The following is a 9,363-nucleotide window of genomic DNA, read 5'->3' on the forward strand; positions in this document are numbered from 1 at the left end:
AGGGAGACGGCCATTCCCCGGGTGAGCCCGCGACGCCGCTCCGTTGACTGTAGCGGGATAAAGTTCCGACAAGAACATGTTTCATGGTGCATATACGTGCTTCACACACAGAGAGCTGAAAATGCTGAGTGTTGATTAATTTTTTATATGCAGATAGGTTCCTTTGTCTACATTCACGATGTGTGCAGCTATGTAGAAATTAGCTTCCTGCTTTAAAGTGCTGAAAAATAAACACGTTGTAAACCAGATAACTTCTTGCAGTTACACGGAAACAGGTTATGGAAACAAACCTGCAGTGAACCGGCAGCCACATTTTTAGTGAGCGTTCCTCTTTTTCTTGTCCCGGTGATGGAGCTGAGAGACTACTAATTCCTGCAAGTTTTTGAAATCACCAACAATCACCTCCTTCTTACACTCATGATTAATTTTGAGTGACAAATGGATGAATGCATGTTTATAGAGATTACGCTTCCACAAAGTTTGTCAGCAAATACTCAGAGCACCGCTCAAAGATTTCTGAGGGCTGTAGGTGTTTCTGTAATCTTCCCTGCTGTTTATAACCTAAAATTTTAAAATGTGACAAGCCCCTAATTCAAAGATGGCCTCTGCAGCAGTGGCTGGCTAAATGGAGGATCTTAAATGTGTGTTAGTTTAATGATCCTCACCCTAACCCCAACCATAGAGATTTGTTTCTGCAGTGAGCGCCGCAGGACTTTTTTCTGGCTTGTGGCACTTAAAGTCAAATTGCAACACCTCCTTAAATTTTAAACACTTTAAATACTTTAAACCAAAAGTGATTTCATATTTTTAGAGTCCTAAAATGGCACCTTTATTCTATTTTTCAAGAAAGCATAAAATATGTTGTTAAATTTCCTGTTATTTAAAGTTCCTAATCATCTTATGACCCCTCAGATGTAATTGGAGTTGGTGACGGCTGCTGTGGATATTGCCGAGCATTAAGTATAGTTAAGGGCAAAGACAGACAAAACCGCAGACACCGACATTTAACATTGCAGCACTTTGCTGTGATGTATTATAGAGCATTAATGGATGGTGATAATGTTTCTCTAAGTGTCCTGGCTTTTTTCCCCTGCAGATGGATACACCACAGACGATATTGAGTTTTACTGGCGAGGTGGAGATGGCGCAGTGTCCGGCGTGGACAGGATAGAGCTGCCTCAGTTCTCGATCGTCGACTACAAACTCATCTCTAAGAACGTCGTCTTCTCCACAGGTGTGCAGAAGCTTCACTGGGTTTTGCAGGTTTTAATTAGCATAAGCTGCTGCATTAACAATTTTTTGGCCTTTTTGTTAAACATAAAATCAACAGTCAGTATTAGAGAGAGAGAGTGTATGTGACAGGCTCTCTTGCGTCAAGGAAAATGTACTTGGTGTCACTGAGGAAACTCTATTTCTATCCCACTTCCTCTGCTCCTTTGCCTCCTTCAGGTTCCTACCCCCGCCTGTCCCTCAGCTTTAAACTGAAGAGGAACATTGGTTACTTCATCCTGCAGACATACATGCCTTCCATCCTGATTACCATCCTCTCCTGGGTCTCCTTCTGGATCAACTACGATGCATCGGCTGCCAGAGTGGCCCTGGGTAGGATCGGCTCGCTTCTGCTCAGCGCTGACCCTCAGAAATAACCCAGAGCCAAATGATAGCAGAGCATGAAAAGAGCCATTTAACGTACATTATAATGCTCGGGATTTCTGCATTATTGTGTCTGTGCCGAGCCTGATGTTTTCCCTGTATTTTCTCAGCATTTACTTTTTTTCCTCATTAGCTCTAAGCACAGTGAGTGATAGCAGTGTGTGATAGGCTGCCTGGCTAAATGTCTGTTGTTCAGAGATGACTATATGCATGAGTCATGCAGAGCGAGAGGCACTGCAGCTCGACCTTGAAGTGTGCTGTCTTTCTCTCATCCTGTCTGTCTTTTGGAGCCTCTCGCTGGCCGGAGATCGCAGCTTATCAGAGCCCGAGCGCAGCTGTATTTGTTTAAATGCACCGTGCACGTTGGAGCTCACGCTCTCACGCCAATGTCAAACTAGCACGTCGGTAGCTTTTCCGTTTTGCGCGTCTCTTTCTTGTCACACACCGTTTGTTTTTTCGGAGCTGGGGACGGCTGGCAGGTCAGAGTCCCAGACGGTGCGTTTAGAGGGTAACGTGATTTAAAGATGTCTCCCCCCCCCCACTCTGCTCTCAGCGTCCTAACCAAAAGAGAACAAGTGCAGCCAATGGGGAGACGAGGCTCTGTGCTACTGTGACAGTGCTGGCTGCCGGGTTATTTATAATACGTGTGAATCTGACCAAATGCAGATTGTGCAGGCAGATGACTAATGTATCAAACACAATGTGTACATGTCAGGAAAGCAGGTGAATCGTGCTGTGACTAACAGCAGATGTTTACAGTGGCAATGTGGCCCTTTTTTTAAAAGCCTACAGTTTGTTCCATCATTTGGTTGCACGACGGGATGTAAGCTATCGCAGTCTCAGGTGGTTTCGTGGGATCTTTTTTCATCCATATGGACTCACATCATCTCAACTTTGACTGCTTGCGCTCATTAAACACTATATAATGTACAGCATAAGAGCAAATGCACATGTTCCCAAGCATGTATACTTTGAAGATGAGCACCTGAGCTCAGTTAGTTTGATGCTGGGGCAAATTCCAGCGAAGCGAGAAAGACATCTGTGTTCACTCATTATGCACTGCCTCTATAGTAGATCCTCAGTTGTAAGCAGCTTATATAAAATGCAGAGTTGTGGCATCAGATGCAGAAAATTGTGCACAGTTTTTTGTCTAAAACCAGTGGAATAAAATGGCAGACAGTAGCTATAGTGCACCATAGCCTGCACAGGGAATGACTCACCTATAGACTTGGGCAGAGCGGTGCTTTGGGCCAAACGCTAACATCAGCATGTTAAGCTCTGCATGCTAATGTGACCACACTGATGACTAACATCAAATTTAAAGGGTTCATCGTGGTAGTATTAGTATTAAGGTGTTAAATAATCAGGCCCCATCTTATCTTAAAGACCTGATAGTATTGTATCACCCAAATAGAGCACTTTGCTCTCGTACTGCTGGTTTACTTGTGGTTTCTAGAGTATTTAAAAGTAGAATGGGAGAAAGGCCGTCAGCTTTCAGGCCCCTCTTCTGTGTAATCAGCTCCCAGTTTGGATTTGTGAGACAGACACTATCTCTGCTTTTAAGATTAGGCTTAAAACTTTCCTTTTTTGATAAACATATAGTTAGTGCTGGATCAGGTGACCCTGAATCCTCCCTTAGTTACGCTGCAGTAGGTCTAGGCTGCTTTGGGCTTCCCATGATGCACTTTGTTTCTTGCCTTGCTCTCTCATTATACATTTATAAACCACTCTGCATGTTATCATTAGTTATTATTAATCTCTGGCTCTCTTCCACAGTGTGTTTTTTGTCCTGTCTCCCTCCCCCCAACCAGTCACGGCAGATGGCTGCCCCTCCCTGAGCCTGGTGCTACTGGAGGTTTCTTCCTGTTAAAAGGGAGTTTTTCCTTCCCACTGTCGCCAAGTGCTTGCTCAAAGGGGGTAGTTCGACTGTTGGGGTTTTCTCTGTATTATTGTAGACTCTTTACCTTACAATATAAAGCACCTTGAGGCAACTCATAAATACATAAATAAAACCGAATAAAAAAAAAAGTATTAGCATCGTAAACGCATGCTGCAGCTCCAGATCAGTTCTCGAGGTATTTGCTCTTAAAGCTTTAAAGAAATTCACTCTAGACAGAAATGTGGTTGAATCACAAAAGTGATTATGATTAGAAAAGTTGAATATCGCGACTAAACTTCACTAACACCTGACACAAAACACCAGATGCGGGGCTCTTGTCTCTGAAACTGTGACTCCGCTGATCTCCAGGGATCACCACGGTGCTGACCATGACCACCATCAACACCCACTTGCGAGAGACGCTCCCCAAGATCCCCTACGTGAAGGCTATTGACATGTACCTGATGGGGTGCTTTGTCTTTGTCTTCCTGGCCCTGCTGGAGTACGCCTTCGTCAACTACATCTTCTTCGGCCAGGGCCCCCAGCGACAGAAGAAGGCGGCCGAGAAAGCAGCCACCGCCAATAACGAGAAGCTGAGACCCGACCCCAACAAGGTACGTGCGCGAGCCGAGCTCCTCCAAAGGTATCCGTGTTGTCAGTTAATGTGCGTGTTTGTTTCTGTGCGAGAAAATTACCTCTTCTCCTTTCAAGGTCAATGTGATGCTGTGATCAATGCTTGATGTCCTTTACCAGCACTCTTTACTCCTGCTCTAGCTCTCCATTTCTCACTGGTTTAGCCCTGTGTATCAACTTTATTACTCAGCTAGGATCTGAAAGAGTGAATGCAGAAGCAATGACTGGCTTATACTTTATCTCCATATTTCTGTGTCTCCCAAAGGGCAAGGCGCCTCGGAAAAATCACTGGCTGTGGTGCCAAAGCCTTCTCTTTAAATTTTATTCAGCTGCTAAAGTTAGCAAGAACAACGGCAGCATAAGAAAAGAGAAATCAAACACCCTTTCCTTCTGAGTGTGGCAAGCTACGATTTCCCCCTAAGTAACAGTGCTGATTTTGTATGCTTGCAGTGGCTGGTGGGAAATGTAGTTCAGAGAGATGATGCTCTGTATGCCAGAATGAAACAGAGGGAAATTGACGCATATGACTCGATGTGGGATCCCATCTTTGTGGACGATGCCGCATTAGGACTAGGCGAGCAAAGAAATAAGGTACTGGAGGTTTTGAAAGTCAAAACTAACAATGTCATCAATCTGAATCAATCCAGATCAGAGGAAAATGCTGTAGTTTTTTGTGCATTTCTTTGATTTTTTATAGATTTTTTAAGGCAACCTTGATCATCACTCCCACCATTGTGTTTTTTTCCCTCTCTTGGTTTGCTCTTCATGCATTTTCCTGACAAACATGGCTTAGCAGTTTGATTTCTGCAGGCATTAATTTAATCTTAACTTGGGCTGTACATCTGAATTAATGGGAAATGAAAACAAGAGAAATGAAAACATCAGTAGCTCCTCTTAAGATAATATCATCTAGACCGAAATACTGTATCTCTAAGGTGACTGATTAATCTCTTGAAACTAAGTGAAGCAATTGAAAAGAAAAGAAAAGCAAAGAAAAAAAAGCATCTCCAGATAAGAGAAAGAAATCATTTGCAGTTTGATGAAAAGCTCCAACTAAGTGGCTTCGCTTTAAACCCCCTCAAAAAAAAATCAACAAAATGCATCAGGCTGACATTTACAGCAGGACGGGATTGGATTATTGGGATGTTTTTCCTCAGAAGTCAGGCTATGGATGAAGAAATGTTGATCCGAATTCACTTCCCACAACGTCTTTCCTGACCTGCCCTGAACCTTTTAGCCTCTCCTCCATCTTTGCAAAGTCCTTTACAGTTTCTCTCAACCTTCTCCTGTCACATTTTCCTTTTCCTTTGCTTTTCTCTTTTCTGTTTTTGTTCAGTTTGTCTTGTGAGTCGACAGAATTTTAACCACACGCTGGTTGAAATTCTGACATGGCAATGAAGGTTTCTCCATGAGAATTAAGTTTGTGGAGTGCGTTGTGCTTTTCCAGGAGTGTTATCTCATAGTCTTGTGGTTGTATTGTCACTCAGATAACGACGACAGATGATCAATGATTTATTTAGAGCTTTTTTTTAAAGTGCTTAAAATCTTTTCTTCACTGTAAGTAACACGATTTTTGACTCATTTGCATTACCCATTCTAGCACCCCATCAGTGTTTTTACACAGTAAACTGCATAATTATCATTACAACTTCAATTATAATTTTGCTAGACGTAGACTGAAGGCTCCAAAATTTCCTCCCTGGCAGTAACTTCTCATGGCTCCGCCTGTTTTGTTTTGTTTTGTTTTTTTTGCACCTTCACACAGATGACCCCCGACGACAACATCCTCTTCAGCACCCTGGAGATGAAGAATGAGATGGGCGGCGCCGGGGATCTGTCCCGGGGCCTAGGAGCGCCCGGAGACCCCCGCAACACCATGCTGGCCTATGATAGCTCGACGCTGCAGTACCGCAGGGCAGCCATGGCACGCCAGAACTATGGCCACAGCGCCTTGGAGCGCCACGCCCAGAAGAAGTCGCGCCTACGGAGACGGGCTTCCCAGCTCAAGGTGAACATCCCAGACCTGTCTGACGTGAACTCTATTGACAAGTGGTCCAGGATGATCTTCCCCACTGTCTTCTCCTTCTTCAACGTGGTCTACTGGCTTTACTACGTCCATTAAACCGAGCCGCGGCAGGCATGTAAAGAAAGAGGGAAGAAGGGGAGGAGGGAAAAAATGAGAGGAGATGAGAGAGGATGTGTGTGAGAGAGAGAATGTGAGATGAACAGTGCACCGACTTTTTTTAGGTGGTTCGTTTTAGAGAAAATACGGAGATACAAAAGACTTTTAGACGGACTGCAGCAGCACCCAACACTTCAGTCGGCAGTGACTCTTTTAGGATTTGGGAAACACCTTCAAATCGACTGACAAGCTCTTGAAAAAAGAAGAGAGAGTTTTAAAAAGACAGAAACGGTGCCTGTTCCAGAATTTCAATATATCACTAATATTTGTCATTCGTAGCTTACTCTCTGTGGATCAAATATTTATGCTTGTGTTTGCATATACTTTTAAGGATTTCTTTTGTTTAGTATCTATTTACTTCGTAGCCGAGCTGTCTGCATCCAGGAAAGCTTTATAAATGATTTTAAAGGAGTCATCCTTGGATAGTCTATTTTCCTATAATTATTGTATATCAAAAACATCCTTTAAAAGCATGCTTATGTTTGATTTCATTTGCATCTCAGTCACGATGATGATGATGATGATGATGATGGAGTGCAAAGCATTTTCAGTTGTGCTAGTAGAGGTTGTCCTGTCAGCTAACGTTTGCAGCTTTGGCTTAGCACAGCTCACCTGGGTGGATTGTTTTGAACGTCGCTGGATGGGAACAGGTGGACAGCAGGGGGCGTGCTCTTCTCTGGTCGTCTATGTGGGGCTTTCGTGGTGGCAACGCTCAACAGGAAAAGCTTGCTGTGTGCCAAAAGAAGAGTGGACACTGAAGCTTCAGCCAAGTTTCTGTTTTCGCTTTTGCTGATGGAATCGAATCCATTTCACCACACGTGTTTATTTCTTCTTCTTTTGTTTTTCTCTTTTGTTTTGTTTGACTTAACTTGACTCCCTAAACTTTCCGCCATCACGCAAAGAGCTCGAGAGGCTTGGAACGGCTTCAACGCAACCAAGGCTGCTGTGGGGACTTTGAGCTGAGTTTCATTGCAACCAGACTTGCTGCATAAATATGGCAATCCACAATCCATCATTATCAGTAGAATTGAATGATAGAAGTATGATGCGTTCCATTGTGCTTATAGGTTTCTGTTTTGAAAAAAATGTAGATAAACATAAAGTCATATTTAAAGAAAAAGAGATGATTCATTTTTATAAACCAGTACTCACATTATTGTGTAAATATTACGGATTTATTCTATTTAAATGGGTCTTCGTTGTTGTTTTTGCAGTTGAATTACAGATCAAATGTTCCATTCAGTCGAGAAAATAAAAAGATAACGAAAAAAGAAAAGAGCAATTTAACCGAGGATAAAAAAAAAAGAAAAAAAAAGAAAACACAATTCACAACTTTGCTGACTCTGTACCTTTTGGGATTTTCTCTCTTTTTTTCTTTTTAATGGACTCTTAAAAGCATCTACTTGCTGAAACTAAAGCACTTCCAGACACCAGTGACTTTTGGGTCAATGTTTTGCTCTCCGGAAACGACTTAACAAGGACCCCACTATCCAGGCATTGAAGTCAGGCATATTTTGTACAAAGTTTCTGTAAATTCCAATTGTAATATTTCATAATGACTGTAAATATCTTGTGTAATGATTGTCAGCAATTATGAAGATGTATCTAAATTCAATTAAAACTCAATTCAGTCTATCACTTCAACAACAGAGTTCATGGGTGGCAGTTTTATGTGTCCTGCATGAATGAGAGCCTGATTACTGACTGTCTGAGCTGCATGGCTGATTGAGTGTCTGCATGAGCGAATGAACAACTGAGCCCAGCACGGGGAATGAGTAGGCATGTGAGAGGAGCAAATGTAGGGGTGAACAGAGAGTCGAGAGTGCTGCAGCTGGGACTATTGGCTGCATAATGGATAGTGGAGGAGTTGGAGTGAGAGGCTGTGGCGGTGGTCTAGGCTGGCTGTGATGGGCTTGGCTGGGGTTTGAGCAGGGCTGAGCTTAACCCGGGCCTCGGGGGGGGCATTAACGCAGAGAGCCATAGATATGGAGGCACTCTGCGGACTCAACTGTGGCCCTCTGGCTGAAGCCACGAAGAGAAAGAAAATAAAGGACAAGAAAGAGAACGAGCCATCCATGCAGCCATCCGTGCCACGACCTCTCGCTGCATCCTCCCCGTCACGCAGCAAAAGCGAGTGCACTCTGCGTGCACTGGCTGACCACTTAAATGGATGCTGGTGAATATTTAATGGCGCAAAACACTGAATATTTATTATTTAAAGTGGGATTTTGTTCTAGTGTGAAGCTAATGTCTGGGTTTTAAGCTTAGGAAAGTGAGGAAATAACTGGTGAATATAAAAAAAATCAGGCAAAAAATGCGGATGAAAATGCACAGAAAACCAAATTATCAGCCAAAGATTTCTGTCACTGAGCTCTGGAAAATAGAGGACAAAAAAACAGCGAGGCTGAGAGAGGATCATCTTTGAGTGTTTTGTAGTTGCTGTTTGTTTATGAGAAAAAAAGAGGAACTATGTTTTACGTTTGAATAGGACTCTGCATGTGTGAAGCTGCTGGGAGTAAAAAGAAAAACTATCTCAAAAGGCAAATTGGTGTAAAAACTGATGTAATGTGACATGTAACCTTGTTCCAGGTTCCTCCATGCATCGCTAAAAAAGCAGCTCTACACGACTGTTGCCCGCTCAGTATAACAGATGTATTATCTCACTACAGAAGACAGATGGTTTGTGCTAAATTGGCCCTCTCTCCCTCTCTTTCTCTTTTTCTCTTTTTCAAAAAGGGCATTAGTGTTGTCATGTAAGGGGGGGGGGGAAGGCAGATGCTTTCTACTTTGTTGTGTTTCCATGTCACTGGCATAATTAGCAATGCACAGACCTCTGTTCTGTGGAATCTGGTGTGTGCGTGTTGTTCCAAGACCGTGTTTGTTTCTGTGTGTGTGCGTGTGTGTGGACTCACAGCTGCGCCACTGTGAAAGTCGGTGTGCCAGCCAAGCCAAACCCAGCCAGAGCTGACTGGGACGGGTGAGAGGGTGAGTCTGCCGCACTCCCATAATGCTACAC

General features: G+C 43.3%; 1 protein-coding gene across 2 annotated transcripts in view; it reads left to right on the forward strand.

Annotated features, from left to right (window-relative positions):
* The window catches only part of gabrb2a (gamma-aminobutyric acid type A receptor subunit beta2a), a 32,535-nt gene extending 24,562 nt beyond the window's left edge, over positions 1 to 7,973 (forward strand). Inside the window, exons 6-10 of one of the 2 annotated variants that reach the window (XM_031751150.2) lie at positions 1,097 to 1,234; positions 1,450 to 1,602; positions 3,902 to 4,146; positions 4,616 to 4,756; positions 5,931 to 7,973. In XM_031751150.2, coding sequence (XP_031607010.1) covers positions 1,097 to 1,234; positions 1,450 to 1,602; positions 3,902 to 4,146; positions 4,616 to 4,756; positions 5,931 to 6,287 — 1,034 coding nt within the window. In that variant the 3' untranslated portion in view covers positions 6,288 to 7,973. The remainder of the gene's footprint in view (positions 1 to 1,096; positions 1,235 to 1,449; positions 1,603 to 3,901; positions 4,147 to 4,615; positions 4,757 to 5,930) is intronic. The other variant, XM_031751151.2, reaches the window with a different exon arrangement.
* Positions 7,974 to 9,363: the final 1,390 nt, after the last annotated feature.

Source organism: Oreochromis aureus, linkage group 2 (assembly GCF_013358895.1).
Source record: "Oreochromis aureus strain Israel breed Guangdong linkage group 2, ZZ_aureus, whole genome shotgun sequence".
NCBI lineage: Eukaryota > Metazoa > Chordata > Actinopteri > Cichliformes > Cichlidae > Oreochromis > Oreochromis aureus.